Source organism: Ochotona curzoniae, unplaced genomic scaffold (genome assembly GCF_017591425.1).
Source record: "Ochotona curzoniae isolate NIBS_2020 unplaced genomic scaffold, NIBS_Ocur_1.0 scaffold_4701, whole genome shotgun sequence".
Lineage (NCBI taxonomy): Eukaryota > Metazoa > Chordata > Mammalia > Lagomorpha > Ochotonidae > Ochotona > Ochotona curzoniae.
The window spans coordinates 82,411,309-82,436,064 of NW_024467122.1; the positions used below are offsets into that span (position 1 = coordinate 82,411,309).

A 24,756-nucleotide genomic window follows, 5' to 3' on the forward strand; every position below is an offset into this window, starting at 1 on the left:
TGCCACGGCGACGCCGACTGTGCCCACCGCGAGCCGCACGCACGCGCGCACCGGCAGCCTCGCCCGTCACGTGGCCAGCAGCGCGGCGGGCACGTGACCGCCTCTCGGGCCGGACCAATCGGCCTCGGCCGGGGGCGGGGCCGCCCGGCAAGGCCCCGCCGCCTCTTCTCGCGAGCCTTTGCAGCCGCCCGCGGCCCGGAGCGGGGAGTCTCGCGAGGCTTGGGCTCTGCGGCGGCAGGAGGACGGGGAAGGACGGAGCCGAGCCGCGGCGGTGCCGGCCTCGCTCACTCGGCGCGCTCCCCTCCCTCCCTCCCCTCCCTCCCCCGGCCCCGAGCCCAGGCCCGCAGGCTCGATCCGCGTCGTGCTAGGGAGGATGTCGGGCTCGCCGCTGCCCAGCGCCCTGGTCCTCTCGCTGCTGCTAGTGTCTGGCTCCCTGCTGCCGGAGCCAGGAGCAGCTCAGAACGGTAAGTGCCGGCGCCGGGGGCGGCCCGGGGCGGAGGCGCGGGCGGGCGGCCCGGGGTGCGGGGCCGGAGCGGGAGGAAGGTGCCCTGCCGGGATCCCCCGGGTGCAGGGCCGGAGCTGGAGGAGGGCGCCCGAACTGCAGGGCCGGAGTGGGAGGAGAGCGCCCCGGGCTGCAAGGCCGGAGCGGGAGGAGGGTGCCGTGCCGGGAGCCCCGGGGTGCAGGGCCGGAGCGGGAGGAGGGCGCCCGGGGCTGCGGGGCCGGAGCGGGAGGAAGGTGCCCTGCCGGGATCCCCCGGGTGCAAGGCCGGAGCGGGAGGAGGGCGCCCGAACTGCAGGGCCGGAGTGGGAGGAGGGCGCCCCGGGGTGCGGGGCCGGAGCGGGAGGAGGGTGCCGTGCCGGGAGCCCCGGGGTGCAGGGCCGGAGCGGGAGGAAGGTGCCGTGCCGGGATCCCCGGGGTGCAGGGCCGGAGCGGGAGGAAGGTGCCGTGCGCCCCGGGGTGCAGGGCCGGAGCGGGAGGAGGGTGCCGTGCCGGGAGCCCCGGGGTGCAGGGCCGGGATCCCCGGGCTGCAGGGCCGGAGCGGGAGGAGGGTGCCGTGCCGGGAGCCCCGGGGTGCAGGGCCGGAGCGGGAGGAAGGTGCCGTGCCGGGATCCCCGGGCTGCAGGGCCGGAGCGGGAGGAGGGTGCCGTGCCGGGCGCTCCGGGGTGCAGGGCCGGAGCGGGATGAGGGCGCCCCTGGGTGCACGGCCGGAGCGGGAGGAGGGTGCCCAGCCGGGATCCCCGGGGTGCAGGGCCGGAGCGGGAGGAAGGTGCCGGGCGCTCCGGGGTGAGCCTGAGGAGGCTGGGCGCCGGAGTGGCGGGGGCGGCGGGCAGCTGTCGGTCAGGCCCGCGGGGTGGAGGTGGGGAAGGAGGAGGAGGGAACGGGGGTGCTTCCTGGGGCTGGGGACTGCGAGACGGGTGATATCCCTGCAAAATGGGGGTGAAGGTGTGTGTTGGGGGGAGGCGGGGAGAAGCAGTTGGGGGCAGGGAGTCCTGCCCGGAACATTGAGGATTTGGGGGAGCCCTCCGGAGAGGTGGAGGGGAGGGTCGTGTTGCGGGGTCTGGAGGAGGGAAGCGCGAGGGGATTGCTTGGTGACCGCGGTGAGGGTCCCCCGAGGGCCGGGCGCTCCGGGGTCGCGGCGGCTGAGAAGCGAGGTGGAGTTTCTAAATAAGGAGAGGAACTGGAGCAGAGGATGGGGGGGGGGGGGTTTGCGCTGAGAAAGGCAGGGAGCCGGTCTCGAGGTGGGGCGGGGGAGGACGAGCAGAAATCGGGGTGTCGCGTCGGCCGCAGGGTGGAGGACGTGCGGGCAAAGGGGCGACGCTTCTGGGGGAGCCAGGGATGGGGGCGGTGGGAAAGTTGGAAGCAACGACGAAGGTGGTGGCGCCTGCCCGTGGTGCAGGGCACCCTGCGAGCGAGGAAAGTGGGTTCCGAGCTGAGAAGAGGGGCCCCTGGGGGGAGGAGGCAGCAGGGCGGCTTGTGCACCAGGCTGGCTCGCGGGGTTCGGGGTTCGTGGCAGGTCCTTGGGAAGCGAGGCCTGCCTCTGTCGGACTGGCGAACCGGTCTCCTGGAAACGGCCTGGAACAGGTTGGCCTTCCCCACCTCCACCCCTCCTTTTTTTTTTTTTTTTTTTAAAAACTATGAAGCCTTCTGCAGAGTGAGCTGTAATTTGCTTTTGCTAATCTCTGTGCTTCTCTTGTACTAGAACAATTAAAGATTATTCTTTTTAGAAAGGCTGACTTTTAAATGGCTTTTTAAAAATGTGGGTGATAGAGCCAGTGGAATTAAGTATTCTAAGGAAAAGCTGGACAGAAAATGAGAAAGATGGTAGCAAAAAAAAATTGGTAAAATGTGCTTGTGATACTCATCTAGCTTTTAATGTAGACTTTATGACCTCAGCTTTTCATATCACTGAAGGGTTTTTTTTCCCCACTATTTTTTCCCCCTCAAACTGTGAGGTCGCTGTGGAAGTCAGGGTGGAGTTAGCCTGACTTGACATTGCAGTTTTTCGTTTTTGTTAGCGCCGTGACTTAGAAACTGCCTAGTACTGGCTGCATCGATCTGATCTGTGAAAACAGCAGAGTTTCGTTTTGCATAGCAGGTGAAATTCTTGTTCTCGCCATGTTTTATCTAGCAAAGCTGCCTTCCACTGATTTATAATACGGGAAAACTGTAGTTTCTTAGCAACGGCGGCGAGGGTTTGGCTAGGCCGGTGGAGGCTCATCTGGCTGCTCCGGCCTGTGTGGTCTGAAGGCAGCTGCCTCCTCTGTGGGGTGAGCTTACATTCAGTCACCCAGAGGGCCCTGGAAAAGCTAGCACAAATGAATGGGAATTCCACACGAGGTGGGGATGGCTGTACTTGAACATTTGGGGTTCATGTGAAGGATGTAAGGATGTAATGAGGCATCATGACACTCGAGCTGCTGACTGGTGATTGAGTCATGATGTTTGTCTTAGTAGTTCAGAAGTGCAAAGCGTGTTCTGTGTAGTGTTGAAATGTTAGATTATCTGTTAAAGTGATGCTTCGGGGGAAGGAAAAAAAACCCTCAAATATTTCTGGATTGGGAATGTGGTAATTTAGACTGGACTGGATGCAGATGTTTTTCCAAATACTTTTTTTTGTTTGTTTGTTTGTTATTCCTGAAATGAGTTGTTGGGGCTAAGTGACGGTCAAGAGCCTTGGAGCTCCAGAATGAGCCAGAGACCCAGGGCTGTGAGGATTCAGAAGCTTCCTGCAGCTGATTTCCCATCTGAGAAACTGAGAGAACAGTTTCAAGTTGAGACTTTGTTGAATGTTTCTATGTATGGTCCAAGATGTAGTTCCTGTTAGGGAAGAAGCAGTCACCATGTGAGACATTGGCATGCTTTCAGACTCCCTGGAATAAGTGTGTCCTGTGCAGTGTGATGCGGTGAGGCCCCGTGGCCTGGTCTGGCTCCAGCTGTGCAGTGTGATGCGGTGAGGCCCCGTGGCCTGGTCTGGCTCCAGCTGTGCAGTGTGATGCGGTGAGGCCCCGTGGCCTGGTCTGGCTCCAGCTGTGCAGTGTGATGCGGTGAGTCCCCGTGGCCTGGTCTGGCTCCAGCTGTGCAGTGTGATGCGATGAGGCCCCGTGGCCTGGTCTGGCTCCAGCTGTGCAGTGTGATGTGGTGAGGCCCCGTGGCCTGGTCTGGCTCCAGCTGTGCAGTGTGATGTGGTGAGGCCCCGTGGCCTGGTCTGGCTCCAGCTGTGCAGTGTGATGTGGTGAGGCCCCGTGGCCTGGTCTGGCTCCAGCTGTGCAGTGTGATGTGGTGAGCCCCCGTGGCCTGGTCTGGCTCCAGCTGTGCAGTGTGATGTGGTGAGGCCCCGTGGCCTGGTTCGGCCCCAGCCATGTAGCTGGGTGACCTGGACTAAGATGAGCCTCTGTTTCATCCTCTGTAATATGGGAGTGACACAGATGTCAGCCTTGGGGTGTGCTGAGGATTCAGCTCTGAGCCTGGCAGCATCTCTTGGTGCATGTTGACTATTAGCTGTCTTTTAATAAGTAGGGTTGTTCGTTTTCTTCATGTGTGTTTTGAACACTGAAGTGATCATGATGCTGTCCTCTTGAATAAGGTAAATAGGCCACTGGAAGGCCCCACACAGAGATTTGTGCTGTTGCTTATGTAACTTTTTTTAGAAAAGTGACTAGCTGGGGCCGAGGTTGTGGTGTACTGGGTTGTACTGGCATCTACGATGCCAGCATCCCACAGGGGTGCGGGTTGGGCCTCCAGCTGTTCCAGTGCAGATTCGGCTTCTCGCTAATGTACCTGGGAGAGCAGTGGAGGAGGACCCCAAGTACTTGGTCCTCTGCCAACCAGTTGGGAGACCCGGTGGAGTTCCTGGCTTCGTTCTGACCCAGCCCCAGGTATTGCTGTCTTTTGGGGATTGAACCAGTGGATGGAAGATCTTCGTCTCTTTCTCTTTCCCTCTCTTCTAATTCTCTCTTTCAATACATAAGTCTTTAAAAAGAAAGGCACTAGCTGCACAGTGCTGGCAGCTGCGGATCTGGGGAGGAAGTTCGTGTTTCCATGTGATTACAAGGCTTGATGGCTTGTTTTGTTTTCCTTTCCAGAAACCAGGTATATTTTCACGTGGCCAAGGATCACCTTTCTGTAGAATAATACTGTTGTGAATGAGAGAAGCAGAGTGTCGGGTCTGGGTGCACAGCAGGAGTCTCACAGATGATAGCTGACAACATGTTCATATTGAAAAAACTAGATGGTGAATATGGTTGTAAAGAGTCAAATGCCTTTTATTAATGAGCTAAATTTTAAGAAATCCATTTGCTTGGGTGACATTAGGAAAATGCTGCTTTCTAGCAATGCCAGTGTCTGTGTTAGACAATCCATGGAGCCTTTTCTGTCCAGAGCTGTTTGCTTTAGTGGCTTGGCGAATTTCTCTCCTTGAGTACATATTTCAGAGGGGTGTTGTATGCTGTTGATTGTGCATCTGCTCTTTGGGCAAACTGAAATGAGTAAAAGAAAACAAATGCTGTTCGTGGTCGCTGTACTACAGACGACATGCCACACGTCAAGCAGCAGATTAATCTCAATTGAGATTTGACCAGGAGACACAGTTCGCTTTGGAATAAAGCCTTTGCTAAGGAGATCACATGCCTTCGGGGCCTTGGAGAACTGACCAGGATGTCCCTGCTGACACAGAAGCGGATCCCGGCTCTGGGAGGAAGGGTCCCTGTACCACTGACACCTGCTCCTGGGTGGCTTTTACAGGATATCATATCTGAATTAGAAGGAGATACAGAAGGGCTTTCATGTCGCCAGTTGCAGAGCTTGGGCTGTGAGTATAACACAGGAAAATAAATCCTCTAAATATGACTGTTAACTTATCGAGCATCTTTAAGATACTTAGCGAAGGTCTGACTTTGCGAGAGGGACAGGTCCATGTGGGAAGTTGAGACTGTTTTGAAGTTATCATCTTTCTTTTTCCTAGCACAATCTTGATGTGAATCATTTGTTCCTTATGGAATAAAACATGCTGTTTTGCAATCTCTTTGTATTTTTTTTTTCATAAAGTGATGGTTTAACTGAATCTTCAGAAATTGTCAGTTTTGACTAGAAAAGTGGACATTGATTCCTTTTGTGTTGTTTACTAGTTTAAGGTGCTTTTTAAGATGTTTCATTTGTAAGTTTAGGAACTTTGGGGCCCAGCATGATGCCTCACTGGCTGAATCCTCACCTTGCACGCATCAGGATCCCATATGGGCACTGGTTTGAGTCCTGGCTGTTCCACTTCCCATTCTGCTCCCTGTGTGTGGCCTGGGAAAGCAGTCGAGGATGGCCCAAGGCCTTGGGACCCTGCGCCTGCATGGGAGACCCGGAACAGGCTCCTGGTTCTTGAGAACTTTGAATCTGTGTTGAGGTGTTTGTTAACAGCGGGGTTGGAGAAGGAGTGAAGATGAAGTGTATTAAAAAAAAAAAAACAGTCCTTGGCCATGTGGAGTCCTGCACAGGGGTGTTTAATGAAAGCTTGAATAAAATTACACTGGGACGTTTGGGGAAAAAGTGAATTTAATTTTTAAAGTTGTTTCTGATGTGTTCTGTTGAGTTTATTGTTTACAGGGAAAGTGTAGAATTAGCGGATTGTAAGGGGAAGGACAAGGCTGCAGTGTTTCAGGGAAAAGCAGGGTACGGAGTGAGGACTCAATCTTGCTCGTTTGAGGAGTGTCTAGGGAAAATAGCACCTGTCAGAATAAGCAGACTGGGGCCTCCGGCGTGAATGCGCACACTGAGATTGAAACAGTGGTGCGGGTTATGGCACGTGATTGCTGACTTGCCTTTTAGTATGCCTCTTAAGTAAAAAAGTTGTATCTAAATGTTAAAATGTCATTGCTATGGTGGAATTTAACTTTAGGACCTTACCTAACGGATTTCTAACCTAGTTCGTTTCCTGTGAACTTTGTTGCTCCCCAAGAATTCCCGATTTGGGTTGGTGTTTAGCTCTGGGAAGTGAGAAACTTTTCCAATAAAATCAACTGATTGTAAACTTTTAAACAGGCTTATAAACCTGAGTAAATTTCTCACTGAATGTGGAAGGGACTATTTCAGTAAAATTGGCGTCTGAATTTAAATTAGTGACTGTGGTGTGGGCACATGGTGCGGCAGTTAGACGCATCCCACATCCCATGCCTGGGATCCAGTCCCTGCCCCAGCCTGGTTCCAGCTTTCCTGCTGATGTGCATCCTGGCAAACAGCAGGTGGTGGCTTGAGCACTTGAGCCTGGGGGCTGGGGCTGTAAGCACCAGGATCCCACGGGACTGCTGGTTTGTGTCCTGGCTACTCCAGCTCCCTGCTTATGGCCTGGGAAAGCAGAAGAGGATGGCTGAAGTTCTTGGACCCCTGTACCCGTGTGTGAGACCCAGAGGAAGCTCCTGGCTCTGGATTGACTGCACTTGACTGGCTGTTGTGGCCTTTTGGATAAGTGAAGATGAAAGATTAAGATCTGTCTTTCTGTCGCTTTTCTCTCTAAATCTGCCTTTCAAATAAAAATACATGACTTTTTTTTAAGTTCTTGAGTTGGCTGTCTGTGTGTGAGCCTGGGATTGAATTCTGGGCTCCTGGCTTTGGCCTGCCCCAGCGTAGGCTGTTCAAAGTGTTTGTAGAGTTGAACCAGGGCATGGAAGGCCTGTCACTTTCAAATGTTTTCAAATATTTTCGTATTTATAAAATAGTTTTAAATGGTGAAGACAGTGAAATGCATCTGCTTTTCAAGAATGTATTCAATTCAGGAGAGAGATTCAGAGAATTTGTTCCCAACTCTAATTGAGCTTATTAGTTACAATTGAAGATAGGCCTAACTTTTTTACTTGCTTTTCTGTATATACAAACATTTATAAGCCAACCCTAATTAATTTGAGGGTATTTTGACCTGGCTGTTCAGAACTTGTAATTGGTCCTTGTGGAGTGAAGGTTATTATTTTGTGAATTTCCCAAGTGTCTGTGTTTATTCACAGGCAGTAGGTTAGGAGCCCTGTCGTGTTCCTTGTCACCTGCTAGCTCACGGCTCTCCTCTCCTGCCTCTGCCACAGTGTGGTCAGCCTGGTGGGAACATTGCTAAACACTGTGCTTTTGTACTTTTGAAAACCTGTTTTTGTTTGTTTGTTTTTGGAGTTTCCTTCCCTTTTTTTTTTTAAAGATGTATTTATTTATTTGGGATGTCAGATATACAGAGAGGAGGAGAGACAGAGAGGAAGATCCTCCGTCTGATGATTCACTCCCCAAGTGAGCGCAACGGCCGATGCTATGCCAATCCGAAGCCAGGATCCAGGAACTTCTTCCGGGTATCCCACGTGGGTGCAGGGTGGCCGTCCTTGACTGCTTTCCCAGGCCACAAGCAGGGAGCTGGATGGGAAGTGGAGCTGCCGGGATTAGAACCGGCGCCCATATGGGATCCTGGTGTGTTCAAGGCGAGGACTTTAGCCGCTAGGCCCTGGAGTTACCTTCTTACCAGATAACCTCTGATTATTCCAGAATTGCTTCAGGTTGTAGATGGCTCACTATTTATTTTGTCATTGTTACCTGACAGAATTGCTCCCAGCAGGTTGGACAGTAATATGTATATAAACATTTGTCATGTCACTCTGGAAGTGTCAAGGTTCTGTCTATCCCACAAGTTATCCCAGTCATGTGAATCCCATCCCAGCCTGACTGTCACGTTGTGCAGTGGTCAAATATAAAGTAGGTGACAAGTGTCAGTCCTTTTTTTTGCGGAATACCGACAAGACACCGTGTTCCGTCAGCAGGTGGATACACAGAAGGTCCGGGTGTGCTGACATGTGCCAGTCATGCCGGTTCTTCTCAGCTTGATGGTTTAATTTGAAAACCACCAGTCTAGGAGACTTCTGAATTTGCTTCCAGTCCTAAGCATCACAGTTCTTTCAGATTTGTAGCTTAGGTGCTCTTTCTCATGGGTAGAAGCAGTCATGCTTTCTGTTTTCACAGTTTTTGGTCACTTCCCTTTGGAAATAACGGAAATGGACTTTGAGGCGTGCAGTGTTTTGATGAAGTTCAGCGGCCTCTTGCGTACTTCGGATGACTCTGGCGGTTCTTGTTTCAAGGAAGGGCCAGTGGTGTCCCTTACAGCAGCCGTCTCGGGTTAAACTTGTGGGGGAAGTTGCCTTTGTGAATTAAAGCAATTAATACATGAAATTTCCTGTTAGGTCGGTAGATGTTTTGTGTTCTTTCTGTTGGTTAGAAAGTGGATAACTGATGAAGAGGCGGGGAAACACACTCTATTTCTGTCTTATTTTGCCCTGTGAGAAAGTTTGCTGATTTTCCTGGTGCCTTGAGTAGTTTTTCGCACCCACCATGAGCTGCAGAGGGTACTCCAGGTGTCCCCTGGGTTGGTCTCACTGAGGATGGTCCTGGAGACACTGGAGATCCCCTTTGATAGGCTGGCCTCTGGGGCTCCTTGGTTAGGTCGCTGCATTTCTTTGCTTTTAAATTTTCGTTAGAATTTGAAGTTTGCAAAAATGGAGCAAATAAGGTTACAAGTTTCCCCTGTTTTCATCAATAGTGTGGTAAATCCGTCTGTTTTCAGTACTTGTCAACCATGTCTTTGATGCTTATTAAGGAAAATACAACCGAGAAAGTTGCATTGTGAACTACATGTTTTATAGGACCTGAAATGCAGTTTTCATGGATTAGTTTATATTAGTAAAACAGTGTTTGGCTCACGTGTGATTGTGCTGAATTAACTTTAAAAGTAGAAATGCGTCCCTTTTAAAAGAAGGGTTTTAAGATTTTTTTGTGATGACCCAGCTAGTTTGTGGCTAACATAAATATGCAGTGCCTGAAATAGTGACCCTCTGAATTGTGCTTATGATCCCTTCACGGGCCGTTGAGACCGCTGTTTGGAAAAACCCATGTTTAGGTGTTGGGTAGTAAATTTATGTTTAATAGGGGTATGTGCCTGGGGGCGGTGTCACCAGGATCGTCCCTGAAGATGGTGCAGGAGCAGGGTTATGGTCCTGTGTGTAGATGCTTCTTCTCACAGGAGGAAAAGGCCACAGGCTGTCCTTGTCCCTTGCAGTTGTCTGACAATGTGTTAAATTTAGTTGGTGATTTTTTTTTTTTTTGATTATACAAATTTAGCAGATTTGGGAATCATGATGGACTGACTGGGGAGAAAGACAGCACAGCGACTCCAGCGTTGAGATTACACTCCTGACTGCCGGATCCCACATCGCGTGTCAGGGGGATGGAGTCAGTGGCCTTAATGCCAACCAGGAGGTTGACACCTGGCCGAGAGCCAGTGTAGAGGACTGTCACCGAGTTATCCTTAGGTAGCCTAATGATCCCGGGCGCAGGGCTGGTCTCACTAGCAGTGTTCCTGTTTCTTAGTAGGACTGAACTCCAGGTAATTAGGAATACTTTCTAGCCACAGTCAGGAACAGACAATTCTATGTGGATGGAGAAAAGCCTGAAGGAGCTAACCTTAGGAGAAGGGGGGGGCGCGGGGGGCACTATTAATACCTCCAAGGTAGCTGTGTAAATGAAGTGAGGGAATTAGGCAGTCTCCCAAGATGGCTGGGCTGTATCACAGAGCTGTCGCCGAGGGCTGGGGGAAGAACTGGCAGGTAATGTGTGAGGACGGTTTTAATGAGGCTGGCAGAAGCTCGCCGGCAGAGCCGTTTTAAGTAGGGCAGAGAGCCTGTCGAGAGGGACCTCGTTCTCTGTTGTACCTAGTGCGTGTTGAGGAACTCATTGGGAGGGGAAAGCTATTAATGTGACCATGAAATGAAACCGACTTTCCGAAAGGTTTTCACAAATCGAGGAGCAGTTTCTTTCTGTCACTGAAGTTCTGTGATAGTGAATTCAAGCAAGATGATGGGTTCATTTTGGAATCCAAAAACATAGCTTTCAGTACCTGCCTATAATGCTTAGAACAGGATTCTGTTCATTGTGAGCTCTATAAGCAACTGCTCTATTTCTGTATCAGAGTCCTCGGCTGTCAAATCCGCAGTCTGTGTTTACCAGGGAAGCAGGCATGGTAAGAGTTCACTGGGCTGTAGATGGAATCCACTAGAAGTTTCAGTGTTGTCCTGGAAGTCGGGGCCTGAACGAGCGTCCAGGGCCTCTCCTGAGAGCTCAGAGGCGGGGGAGCTTGCCCCAGCGCTGCGCTGGGAGGTCTCTGTGCTGCTGCTGTGGGGCTCAGTCTGCAGAGAGCAGGGGTTGCTAGGTGCAAGCTGGCTGCCCAGGAGTACCTGAAGTTCAGATAACAGTGTTGTAAAAACGGCGTGTTTGTATGATTTTAAGTGATAGAACCTGTATTTATGATGTTTATTGTTAATAGGTTACACCTGCAACTCTGGTAGTTGGTAGGGAAGCGAAGAAGAAATACATGGATGACAAGGACTAGATTATGTCGAGGTTGACCAGTGATACCAGTGTCATGGAAGGGCGCATTCTCAGGTGACTGTCGGTAGACTGCCCTGGCCTGTCCACAGATGATTACAGGAAAAAAAGAACTCAGTGTGCCGTAATGTCTTAAATAAAGGAGAGAAAATGAGGGAAAATGCGATACACTGAGGCCTGGCTACACAGGAAGGTCACAGAGTGGTATGCCGTTTGTATCTGCATGCAGGAAAACCAAGGGTGACAGCCTCCGACTCAGCACCAGTCACATTGCTGTTGGGATTCTCTGGAAAGGCGACTAGCTCTTGGTAATAAAGAGCAGTCTTTACTTTGCACAGTAATTGCATTCCTGTAAAACTGAGTGGTGACTAAAACCTTGCCTGCATGCTTTGCTGTATTTAAAGCCAAGTGGGGCTCTAGGCTCAGGACCAGCTTTAATCTTGAGCCTCATTTGGGGGTGGGGAGGGAGAGGAGAGACAGAAAGAGAGCAGGCAAAAACATTCATTGGCTTATCTCCTGTTTTGTTCTGTTTTCTGTATTTTCTAAATTTTTTGGAATGCTACCTGTATGTTCTATAGATTAGGTAGTTACATAGTAATTAAAATCCTGGGCTCAGTGTGGTACCTAGTGGATCAAGTACTCACCTTGCATATGCTGGGATTACATATGGGTGCTGGTTCGTGCCCTAGCTGCTCCACTTCCCATCCAGCTCCCTGCTTGTGGCCTGGGAAAGCAATAGAGGACCGTTTCAAAGCTTTGGACCATTCCAGAGCTTTGGGACACTGCACCTGTAGGGGAAACCCTGAAGACGCTCCTGGCTTTGGATCAGCCCAGCTCCGGCCGTTGTAACCACTTGGGGAGAGAACTGTGGAAAGAAAGCTCTGTCTCTCCTCCCTCTGTAAATCTGACGTTCCAATAAAAACAAATCTTTAAAACATTAAAATCTTTTTTAAAATAATTAAAATCTTTAATATAGAGGATGTTCCTTTGTTATTTAATAGAAGGAAGCAATTAAAATGAATTTTTTTTTCCTTTGGTGAGTGGCATAGCACAGGGTAGTAAGCCACTGCTTGCAATATTGGCTGACCCGTATTATAGCTCCAGTTTGTGTCTCAGCAGCTCTGCTTCTAACCCAGCTTTCTGCTGATGCACTTGGGAAGGCAACAGAAGGCATAAGTCCTTGGGCTCCTGCCGCCTGTGCGGGTGTCTGGATGGAGTTCCAGGTTCCTGGCTTTGGTCTGGCCCAGTCCCTCCTGACACTGGTGTTGGTGATATAGTGGTGAGCGTAGTTGCCTTCCTGCTGACATTGTGGCCATTTATGGAGTGAATCTGTGAACGGATGATTTGTCTTCCCCCATCCCCCGCCCCCCGTTCCATCACTCTGCTTTTCAAATTTGTTTGTTTTTACAATATGTTTTATTTTTGATGATGATTACATAGTTAAGAAGAATGTATGCCCATGTGAACCACCAGTTAAGGTGGGGAGGGACAGGGAATGGGGGAGAGGGAATAGGACAACTGTTTCTGTTCCCCTTTATTCCTTCTTGTACCTGGGGAAAGTGGGGAGAAAAGAGGAGAGGGCTGCTCCCAGCAGCCCAGCTTCATCAGTGTCTGGGGCTGGGGGACGGCTACCCAGTGTCTTCCCAGAGTCCCTGCTGTGGAGTATGCTCTGAGGGCACTGCTAAAGTCATTTTGATGGTTCTGAAGTGCTGAGCATTTTGTTGTTCAAAGGTTGAGGAAATTCTTCCAAGGTCCATTGGCCGATATAGTCCATCTTAGAGTTTCCACTTCCACGATACTCACGGTTAAAGCTTGGTCAGGAGAGCTGTCCAAATTGTTCTGCCCTCCATGGTACTGGATGTCCTCTGCCGGCCTCAATGAACTGGTTGTCATGTCTGCCATGTGCATCTGGGTATGCCCTCTGCTGCTGCACAGGCCTCAGTAATCGAGGAGACCCAGTTCTGACACATGCACTCCTCGGTCAGACCACAGATCTGTAGTTTTCACCATGGTTGGATTTCTGAGTCCAGTGATCCAGTTTGCAGCGGATGTACAAGAAACCTCACCAGGGGTGAGCCCAGACCCCCAAGAAACCTCACCAGGGGTGAGCCCAGACCCCCAAGAAACCTCACCAGGGGTGAGCCCAGACCCCCTAGAAACCTCACCAGGGGTGAGCCCAGACCCCCAAGAAACCTCACCAGGGGTGAGCCCAGACCTGATTCCTGTGTATGCCAGCAAGTGTGAAATTGGTTTATTTCACACGTAGAGAAGAGACAAGAGAAGATCTTCCCTTCACTGTGTCACTCCCTAAATGGCTGCTTCAGCCAGAGCTAAGCTGATCTGAAGCTGAGAGCCAGGAGCTTTTTCCTCTAGGTCTCCCGTGTGGTTGCAGATATTCTCAAGGCTTTGGGCCATCCTCCACTGCTTTCCCAGGTCATAAGCAATGAGCTGGATGGGAAGTGGAACAAAACTGGCGCCCATATGGGTGCCAGCACCGCAGGGTGGAGGATGCTGGCCTCAAGCCGGAACCTTTGAAGCTGTCTGGAGACTGTTGCTGGTAACACCGAATGTGGTCACTTAAAACTGTTTCGGAAGATCACTTTCCTTAATCTTCCAGGCTAGCTGTCTTCATGAGGATGCCTAACTAATTGGGATCTTTATTTTGAAAATTATCTTGACCTGGTAATTTTGCTAATACTGAAGTAATTCATTGTATCTTTGCAAGTGGCCTATTTTAGTAGTTGTCGTTGGAGTTCATGATTGCTATCAGGAGACTAGAAGGTTTTCCCCCAGCTGTGCAGTGCCTTGTTTCACAAACATGTGTTTTTAGTGGCTGGAAAATGTGGTAGATACTTTGCGGCTTTGCGTTCAAGCTAGGACCTTGTTGCTTGTTTTTAACTCTTGTTTTAGTAATTTAGAGGATGATCTAATTGGGTAAGCTAGCACAAGGAACGTGTGTTTTATTACCAGTGCTATAATTCTGCTCTGTCATTTTCCTCCAAGCTGGATTTGTTGGAGTTGTGGAGAGCTGTTTGTCTACATACTTCAGTATGTAGGTTTTTCTGTACAGGCCCCTTTCCCTTCTCTTCTCCTGCTTACCCTTTATTTTATTTTTTTCTTACCCATATCTACTCAGCTCTGTCTATTTTTATACTGTCAGTTGTTTCTAGGTAAAATTTGGACGATTAAATTCAGATTTCTTGCTGTTTCACTTGAATCTTTTGTGGACAGAGGGGCAGCATATTATAAAAGCAAGGCTGAGATGACTCATGTTTTCCAACTGTTTGCATATTATGATTTCTGTTTTTTTTTTCTTTTTAAAAGATTTATATATTTTTATTTGAAAGGCAGATCTTCAGAGAGAAAGAGAGGTCTTCCATCTCCTGGATTACTCCCCAAATGGCCACAGTGGCTGGAGCTGAGCCAATCCAAAGCCAGGAGCAGGAGCTGCTTCTGGGTTTCCCATGTAGATATAGAGGGTCCCAAGGCTTTGGGCTGTCCTCCAGTACTTTTCCTGGCCACAAGCAGGGAGCTGGATGGGAAGTGGAGCAGCTGGGACTAGAACCCACACTAGTGTGAGTTAGTAGCACTGTAGGTAGATGATTAGCCTATAAAACCACCACGCTGGCTTCTGTTCCCTTTTATTTTATTTTATTTATTTGAGAGGCAGAGAATAGACCCAGGCACTTTGATATGGTATCTGGATAGGTGCCCCAACTGACAGCTTAACCGCCAGGCCAGATGTCACGCACCCCTATCCTGTTTCCCAGTTTAGGGAGATTTTCCTGATACATTTAAAGCTCTAAAACCCCACAAGGTCACAATGTCTGTATTTTTCAGAAAAAAGATCAGTGGTCATGACACAAGAGGTATTGAGGTTTTGCAGCTGGGTGATGGGAAGTGGGATTTTTTATGCATTAAAGGCAGATGTTTACTGGAGTGTCTAGAGCAGGTGATTGCCATAGGAACAACTGAGGCCTAGTGGAAATCAAGCCGGAGCTTCCTGGCACTTGCGTTTCACTAAGAGACACGTACATTTTAGCAGCTGTTCAAAGCCTGAATGAGAAGGAGAATGGAGTATCTTGTGTTGTTTTTAGTAGTGTCTCAAAAGAGTGTCACATTATATGTTCTGCAATACCGTATGTTACCAAAAGAACCCGAGACTTGCTGCTTCACGTTTCATAATAAGCGATTGGAAAAACACTACAAGCTGGCGTCCTAGGTGAGCCTGAGAGAACCCGATACCACGGCTGGGTGGCCATTTCGGCCTCGAATTTCATCAGCATTTCATCAGGTTGACTTTTTTCAAAAGAACAGACAACTCACTCTAGGAGAGAAAGATAGCAAACAGGAAAGGTAAACCCTTCTCCATGCGTCACACCTGCCATTTGTGACATGAGATTATTTCATTTTTTAATAATTTCACAGATTTACAGAGAGGAGGAGATACAGAAATCCTCATTCCCCGTATGGCTGCAATGAGCTGATCCAAAGCCAGGAGCCAGGAATGTCCTTGGGATCTCCCGTACAGGTGCAGGGTCCCAAGACTTTGGACCAGCCTCAACTGCTTTTCCAGGTCACAACCAGGGAGCTGGATGGAAAGTGAGGCACGAACTGGCGCCTGTATGGGATCCCATTGCATGCAGTGTGAGGATTTAGCATCTGAACCATTTCTCTGGGCCTGGGGAGGAGTGTTCTTGTTACTTGAGTGGTTTTGATAGTTCTGAGATGTTGTTGGTTTTGTTAAACCTGGGTTGAGGAAATCTTTTCAAGGTCTGTTAGCTGACCAAGAACACCTTAATGCCCCCACAGGCCCAGAAACATGCCCTTCAGCTTGGCCAGGAGAGTGGTCCAGCCTGTTCTGCTTCCCACCCTCTGATGAAGCAGTCGACATCCCCTGCTGGCCTAGATGATCTGGCTGTCATGTCCCCTGTGTGCAGCTGGGCATGCTGTCCACTGCATAGGCATCAGCAACTGAGGAGGGCCAGTCCTGATACATGCATTCCAGGGTTGGACCACACATCCTGGACTTGGGATCTGAGTCCAGTGGTTCAATTTGGGGAGTCTCCCAAGAAACTTTCTTGGGCGACCTCAGACTTAACTGTTGTGTGTGCCAGGCAGTGCGGGTCAGGTTAGGTCTATCACAGCACCATCCAGTGCACATAGCGGTGGATGCAGCTGCTGCTGAGTTCACCCTCAGCCCTACCACTCATCTGATGAACGCTGCACCCTGGCTCAGCCAGCCTGCCACAGACCTGGTGCTCATGCATCCCAGCAGATGCTGCAGCCTAGTCGGGGCACCAGGCCTCTCTCCAGCCCCAGTTTTTGCATGTGCTGGCATGTACTGTGGCCTAGCCTGGGTCTGTCTCCTATTCCACCCGGTTCTTGTGCACACGCATGGGTGCTGCAGCTTAGCTCAGTCTGACCTACTCCCAGACTTAGCTCACAAATATGCTGACAGGTACTGTGGCCTTGACCAGCCTAGCCCATTTCCAGCCCTGCCTGTCATGCTTAACAGCCTAGCAGGGCAGTGCCCATGGCTCTCTTTCAGTGCTGCTTCCTGCTCTGGATGTTGCATCTTCCAGGGAGTACTGCAGTCTATCTTGACACGACTCATGCCCAGTTCTGGCAGTTGGCAACTGGTGCTATGCCCCAGCCTGGCTGTCCTGCACTTGTTCTTGCTGTTTCATGACAGTGGATGTGGCAGCCTGTCCTGACCTGGCCTCCCCTGCCTCCAGACCCAGCCTAAATTCTAGGTAATGGGTGCTGCATCATTGCCTGGACTGGTCCACCTCCCATCCCCCATCTGAGTCCTCATGCTCGCTAGGGGACAGCAGCCCAGGGAGGAGTCCCCAAAGTTTCCCTACCAAGTCTTCTCCCAGCCATTGGTCTCATGTGTCAGTAGGTGCTGTGGCCCACTCTGAGACGTTTTGCCCCCCGGTTCTTGGCATTTTCCAGCAGGTGCTGCATCCTGACAGCCTGGCTCACCTGGCCTGCCCTGACTTCTGGCTCTTGTGGTGGGTGCTTTGATCCAGCCTTGCCTGGCGCACCAGCGGTCTCAGCTCCGACTGGCAGGTATTGCAACCTGGCCCTGCCAGGCATGGCCCACACCCTGTCCTGGTTCTCATGTGTGCAAGAAGGTACCCGAGCCTGGCCCAGCCTGGCTTGTTCCCATACCCGGCTCACACAAATGCTGATGAGTGCTGCAGCCTTGCCATGCCTGGCCTGCCCTGGCCTGCCCCCAGCCCAGCCTGCCCCACCCCCAGACCTGGCTCTTATGTTCCCCAGTGGGAACTTGAACCTTGTATGGGAGTTCCTCAAGTTCCCCTACCAGGCCTGCTCCAAGTTGCAGTTTCCGTGTGCTGGCAGCTGCTGCAGCCCTACTTAGGCTGGTCTGCCCTTAGTCCCAGCCTTTGTATGTGCTGCTAGGTACTACGGCTTGGCATGGCTTGTCACCACCCCCAGCTCTCCTTAAAAATCATCAGATGCTACAGTCCTGTAGAGACAAGCCCACAAGTACCCCGTAGAGTCTTCCGCCAGATGCCGTTTCCCTGTGTTCTGGTGGGTGCTCTGGCCCAGCGTGATGTGGCCCGTCTCCTACCTTGACGCTCGCAGACAGGTACTGCAACCTAGCCCAGCCTACCTCCACCCTTTTGTGGTACCATGGGGTAGTGGGCAATGCTACCTAGCCCAGTGCAGCTCAGGTCTCCCATGTGGTGCCTTGGCTTGCCTCAGATATGTCCTTTCTTAACTGCCCCACCTCAACTTCCTTGCCTGCCTTCAAGTGCCATGGCCCAGTCCCTGGAAGCTCCCAGAAGTTATTGCTGCCTGTCAAATGTGCTCTCAGCTGCTCCCACTCCAACATGTCCCCAGACCCCCTTCCCCAGGCAGTCTGCAGTCTGCAGCCTCCCCTCCTGCGTCGGAGCTGGTGTAGCATATCCTGGCCCAGAATTCCCTGCCTTCTTCCCTCGTCTCTAGGCAGCTGTGCTTGCACACTGGCATAGTTAACACAAATTTGGCATTAGCCAGTCCCCGAATGCCTGCCGGCCACTAGCTGCTTTTCTCGCAGCAGTGTACAAAGGCAACCTGGGCAGTTATCTGCAGCTGGGAACCCTGGAGTTTTGAGGTTTCTCCTCACTCTGACGATTTGGTCTTACATAACGTACTCTTTGGGTTCCTGTGAACTGAATAGCTGTCATTCTAGTTTGTACCTCTTTCCTCACCATATTGCTAGTAGTGTCCATTTCACTCTCAAAAGTGCTTGCTTTGCGTGGCAAGTGATGCGATTACTTTACCCATAAGTGCCTGCCCCAGGGACCTGAATACAATGAGAGCTTATGAAATCTTTTATTGAATAACGTTCTTTTCCCTAATGTGGGACATTTCTATTTAGGTATGTTAAGAAAGCATTAAATCCAATAGTCTAGTGGAAGTCTGGGTGTTGGCAAGGTTTAGGAGGTAGGGGCTAGAAAATTGTCTGTTTTCTGTGCGTTCCTCAGGAACATGGGATAAGTGGACTTTAATTGCTTTCCTGGGCAGGAGTGGATTCTTACTGCTGAAAGGCAGTTGGCATTTATGTATCACCTTTTGTTTTTAAAAATTTATCTACATCAGATATGTTAGGCCCCGGGGGCAAGTAAACAGCAGTTCACAATTGTGAGTACTTGAAAATTATAATCATTCTGAATTTTTTTTAAAAAGGAAATAAACCTCATTTTAAGAAACTATTTCAGATTTGCAGCATAATTGCGCAGAAAGTACAAGCCTGTTCCCACAGACCGCTTTCCCCCACACACTCCGAGCCAGCCCTGCTAACAGCGTCCTCTGCCAGGGAGGGGCCTTTATCACCATTGATCAGCCCACACCGACATGTTGTCATCAAAGGCCGTAGTTTATATTGTTAGCAGCACTCTTTGTGCTGTGTGTCTGTGGGTCTGGACAAATAGATAACGACGTGTCCACTTTTACAGTCCTGCACTTGGTAGGCTGACTGGCCAGAGGATCAGACATCCTGCCCTTCATCTTAACTCCTGGCAGCCAGTGACCTTTTCATGTTACCCTGGTTTTCAGAAGGTTCCATAGTTGAAATTAATCCTGTGTAAGAGATGTTTCAGATTGGCATCTTTCATTTAATATTTATTTGTTCCTTCCTGGCTGGCTTGTGGCACTGGTTCGTGGCTGAGCTGTTGCACTTCTGATCCAGCTCACTGCTAATTGCCTGGGAATAGCAGCAAAAAGTGGCTCAGTGCTTGGGTACCTACCAATTGCTTAGTAGACCTAGAGGACGCTCCTGTCGTGCTGTGGCTGTTGAGGCCATCTGAGGATTGACCAAGCGGGTAGGAGATCTTTCTGTCCGTCCCTCTCGTTATATAACTAAAAAGCAAGCAAACAAAAAAACACGTCTTTTAAATAAAAGGAGTTCCTTCAGGGTCAGCCCAATAGTCCAACTGGCTAATCCTCTACCTTGCAGTGCCAGCATCCCATATGGGCGCCAGTTTGTGTCCTGGCTGCTCCACTTCCCATCCAGCTCCCTGCTTGTGGCCTGGGAAAGCAGTAGAGGATGGTCCAAATCCTTGGGACCCTGCACCCTGTGGGAGACCCAGAAGAAGCTCCCGGCTTCAGATTGGCTCCTTCTCTGGGAGCATATTTGATTTTTAAAAAATTACCAAATCCCGTAAATAGGATTTATTTAGTTCTTTGCGTAACAGATTGAATATATGGTAAATTTCCACTTAATGATGGGAAAATTGTACCCTGTGTTTCTGAATGAACTATAATTACATAAATTCTTGAGACTTGGAAGAATAGACCTTCATAAAGCATGTGATAACCACATATTCATGGGCCTCTGTGGCTTGCTCTCACCATCCAAATAATTTTTGTTACTATTACAGCTTAGTGAGAGAACATTAGCAGTTTTAACATTGTTAATGTGGTGCACATGTAAAAGAGTCAAGTCTGTCTTATTTCACAATGCTTTTTTAGTGATTCAAAGTAAGATTCAACAGAAGCTTAAAAGTAAAATTGATTGTGTATCCTCGATTCTTCTGAATTGAGAACCGCCAGAGACCCAGAAAAGGGAAGGCGGATTTTCATTGCCAGCCGTTGTTAAGTTAGTCTCCTGATGACCTACCTGCCTGGCACAGTCATGTCACTGTCATGTCGTCATTTCTTAAAATAGGACTTGGATGATCTTATCAGTGACCTTGAAGAAGACTAAAGGTAGGAAAAGAAGTGTAAGTGTTGCAGTCCTTCCTAAACTTGTGTCACAGGCTGCACGGAGAGCTACTGAGAGCAGGTGTTTGGCCCCAGTGGTTAAGAGGCCTGCATCCTATTCCTTGTGATGCTGGGCTCCATCTTTTTGCTGATGCAGGCCTGGGAGATGACAGAGATGGCTTAAGGAATTGAGGCCCTACCACCCATGTGGGAGACGTAAATTGAATACTCCCTGCCATTGCAAACATTTGAAGAATGAACCAGAAGATGGAAGGTTGGTTGCCTGAGACCAACTCCAGCTGAGTTTGGAGCTTGAGAATGGTGTGTGGATTTGGCGATGAAAAGAGACATGGCCACAGTCACTTAGTGTCCTCCATCAACAGCTCAAGGAGCTGTCCTTTTTATTTACTCAGACACACCACAAGCACACACGTTTGATCCATTTTTAACTTCATGCGTGACTAAGTGGGCATGTACAGATGTTTGATGATTTTTTACTTCATGGTTAACCAGGCTCTTAAAGATAATTCTGTAAGATACTATAATCATTTTTCTTCAAAGCAAACCATTGTTCATTTTTCAGTAGTAGCCATTGGGTGACAGCCAGGACGCCAAGGCCAAGGCACAGGTGGATACCTCCTAATCTTCTACAGCTTATCTGCCACTTAATGGGAGAAATACATCAAAAGAGAAAAAACAACAAGATCTAAGACAAAAGTTTCAAATATTAAATCCCTCTACAACTACAGGCTTAATTGTACTCCTATGTGCATTGATTCTCATAAATTGTTAAAGGCCCACTCACCAAGACATTATCAGTAACATTAACTCCTAAGCTCACATCAGTCGCAAAGACTATCTCACAAGGGCAAACAACAATGCCTCGATGGATTACAGGGTTGTTTTACCGGGGTGGTTGAGTGTCCATGCAAAGGGGTGAACTTGTCCTGTTGAGGTGGTTGGAGAGATGTCTGCCAGGCTTGCCAGCAGGGGAAATGCTCTCCTTACGCCTCTTTATGCTTTTGTGTGCGCCAATGACACAAAAGCTGGGAGGCCTTGGCCCCCGCAGTTGATCTGCTCTGACCATGTCTTCCTGTGTCTCTTAAAAAAAGCGGAATTATTTTCAGTGATATTTTCCTTAGATTTATTTGTCCTGTGGGCATATTGGCTTTTTTTTTTAGGCTGAGGTTTTATAGTCCTTCTCTGTAAACATTTTTTTGGAGCTACATATTGGTTTTTTCCTCAATAAGAAACATTTCTGGAGGTTGGCATTGAGGTGCGATAGATTAAGCTAGGGCTTGAGATGCCAGCATCTCATGTAAAAATTCTGCTTTGGATTCAGTCCCAGTTAATGAACCTGGGAGGGCAGCAGAAGATGGCCCATTTACTTGGGTCCCTTTTGCTCACGTGGGAGACCAGGTGGAGCTCTTGGCTTCAACCTGGCCCAGCACTGGTTGTTGCAGCCGTCTGGGGAGTAAACCAGCAGGTGAAATATCTCAGTCTCTCTGCTGTTCAGTTAAACAAATGTATGAACAGGTATTGAAAATGGTACTGCTTTTCTGAGAGGATTGTTTGTAAGAGTGTGGCGTTGCCTCCAGCTCAGGGGTTCTGGTGCTGGTTCTGCTATGGCCTGTCTCATCTGAGGCACTCACATCAGGGATGGACAGTGACCCTTCTTTTGTTGGAACTACTGGAGCAGAATAGTACAGTGTTTATCTAGTGCTGTTGAAGTTTGAATTCCTAATTCTGTGTATTCTAAAATTTCCTTACATTCAGTAGTGAATCATTTGGAAAGAAGCAAAATGTTGTAGAAAGCTTCTTCTTCCTTGAGTGAGCTTGTTTTCTCCCACAGTGTGGACATCCAGTCTGGAGTGGACTCTACCCTGGGCCTCTGCTGTCGGACCCTTCCTTGGGACTCCAGGGGCATGTCTCAGCAGGGTGAGACAAGCTCTCACCCTGGCTTACCTGCCTCTATCCCAGTCACAGTTCCATTCTCAGGCCCGTTAGCAGAGAGCTAGAGTGGAGCAGCCAGGACTCAAGCTGGCACCCATTTAGGCTTCCTGCATCACAGGTGGAGGCTCAGCCTGCTGCAGACCAATGCCGGTCACCCTGTGCTCACCCCACCCCTTGCAATGGCCACTCCTGCTCCGTGTGTTCTGGTCATTGACAGGCCTCCTCACTCCTCCCTCACGTCTGTATTTCTGATATCCTGTGTACTGCCACTGCATGCTGCGGTGAGATCGGACACAGCCCTTGTGATGGAGGGATGCCCAGGCTGCTTCTCAGCATGCTTGTGCCTCCAGGGTGTCCGTGCATCTCCCTGGATTCTGAGGGCCTGAGGGTATATTTTCCTGAGCAGTATGGAATGTTATGTCATTCAGCTTGACACACACACACACACACACACACACACACACACACACACACACACCTACCTACCTTCCATTCCCTGGTTCACTCCTTTAGTGGACAACCAGAACTGGGGCCAGGCATAAGCCAGGAGCCCCGAGCTGCTTCTGGGTCTCCCATACAAGTGCAGGGGCCTAAGCATTTGGGCCATCCTCCACTGCATCCCAGGCAGGGAACTAGATTGGAAGTGGAGCAGTTGGGATTCAAACCTGTGGCCATAAGGGATGCTAACATGGCAGGCAGAGGCTTAACCTGAAAGACGATAATGCTGTCCCAGAAATGTTAGTTGTTTTTTTTTTTTTTTTTTATTTCTGTAGAGCAACTCCTTCCTGCCACTTCTATTGTTTATAGCTCTAGCCCAGAGGAACTCCCCACTCCCTCTAAGCATTTTCCATGGATGGCAAATGGCTGAGACACAGCATTTGGTAGGAGGTATCCCAACTAAGTCACCCAGGCAGGATTCTGGTTGAGGTTAGTCCACACACACAATCAGACCTTATCTGGGGATGGTAGAGGGTGAGGAACTCCAGCAGATACTGGAGGTGAGAGAATTCTCACCAGGTGGCTTAGCAGAGTTTTTGCTGAAGTTGTTTGGTAAGGAAGAGGTCCTGTGAGCAGGTTCAGCAGTCTCTGTTGGTCAAGCAAAGACTGTGCACCGTGAGTGTTCAGTCTAGTCTGTTGTGTTTATGTTGCTGTTAATTACTTATCAGCGCAGAGTCACCCGAAGCGGCTGTTCGCATGCTTTCACTGGACCTTGAGGGCCTGTATTTGTTTTTTTCTCTGTTTCTGGCCTCACAGCTCCATATTTTGCATGTGGTTCTAGGTTGGTCCATAGTAACTTTGACAATCTTTTGGAGTAAGACGTTGCCTATGGACATTTGCTCGACTGTGTAAGGATTTCCGTGTGGACCCAAGCCTTCTGTGGAGAACTTTGGGTTCCAGCAGGTTACATGAACTTGTCAATTTTTTTTTTTTTGGCTGAGAAGGGCCTGGTTGTCAGAGGTTGGCCAGGCTTGCTTCTTACTCTGTGATCTGTAGCCTGGGTCACTTGTGTGTGGAGTTAGGAAGGAAATTACCTGCAGCTTCCTAAAATGATAAGCTTGACAGCGGTTTGCAGTTAGTGCACCCCACCCCCTTCCCTGCTCTTAGATGCACCCTCAACTGGGAAAAAAATCATGGCCAGTTTAATGGCTAAGTCAAAATAGAACCTGATGTTGCATCTCTCCTCTCTGTTGGATTTCACTTTATTTGCTCACAGACTAAATTAAAATGGCTCTTTCGTTCCTGGGGTGAGGAAGAAATGCCCTGAGCATCGTTGACAGTGAAGCAGTTTCCCTGAGGACTGTGAAAGCCTGGGTTAGGTGGCTAGGCTTGGCTGATGGATAACGCAAGGAGAGCATTCTGTGTCTTGGAACTGATCACAGGACACTGAGGTAGCTCTGCCACACGTGTAGGAAGAAATGTATGACGGCTCAATTCTGAGCTGCTTCTCTGCCATTAAAAATTTCTAATGCCTTCTGGTTTTTGTTTTAAAGATTTATTTTTATTTGAAAGATTTACAGAGAGAAAGAGCAAAAGATCTTCCATCTGCTGGTTCCCCCCTCAAATGGCCACAATGACTTGAGCTGGACCAGTGGACCAATCTGAAGCCAGGAGCCTGGAGCTTCTTCCAGGTCTCCTACATGGGTGCAAGAGTCCAAGGACTAGGGGGCAATCTTTTGCTGCTTTCCCAGGCATCTTAGCAGGGAGCTGGAGGGAAAGTGGAGCAGCTGGGACTTGAACCGTTGTCTGACTGGGAGATGCAGGCACCACAGGCAAAGGCTTAGCTTGCTGTGCCATGGTGCCAGCCCCTGCCTGCTGTTTCCTAAATCTACTGTCAACTTCTTAGAAAACCTTCTTAAAATTTACTTCAAATCATCAATTATTGAAAGCCTTATGCTAGTTAATTTTCTGTATGAAACACATTGTAACTCTTTAGGTCAGTGGTTTTCAATGCTTTTTCTCTTGGAAAATAGAATTTCAGAAAAACCCAGTGGACAGCCTTCCTTCCCCATGGGTGGGTGTGTGGTGCTTGCCCCTACCTTCTTCCGTGCTGATACACACCTGCACAGGTCTGGATCAGCTCATTCTTTATATTACAGGTGTGAACACTGGGTGAAACTGCTATCTTAGAGTAACATTTGTAGTTTGCAGTTTGCAAAGCAGTTTTACATATATTGTTCATTCCAACTTTGCCACAACCCCAT

The 24,756-nt window shown here is 49.5% G+C and overlaps 1 protein-coding gene across 5 annotated transcripts in view; it reads left to right on the forward strand.

The window, feature by feature from the left end:
* The first annotated feature begins 214 nt into the window (after positions 1-214).
* Positions 215-24,756, forward strand: part of NPTN (neuroplastin) — a 55,485-nt gene continuing 30,943 nt past the window's right edge. For 3 of the 5 annotated variants that reach the window (XM_040969944.1, XM_040969943.1, XM_040969945.1), the window contains exon 1: positions 255-464. In XM_040969944.1, coding sequence (XP_040825878.1) covers positions 374-464 — 91 coding nt within the window. In that variant the 5' untranslated portion in view covers positions 255-373. Of the gene's footprint in view, positions 465-24,756 lie in introns of all 5 variants that reach the window. The other 2 variants (XM_040969941.1, XM_040969942.1) reach the window with 1 other exon arrangement.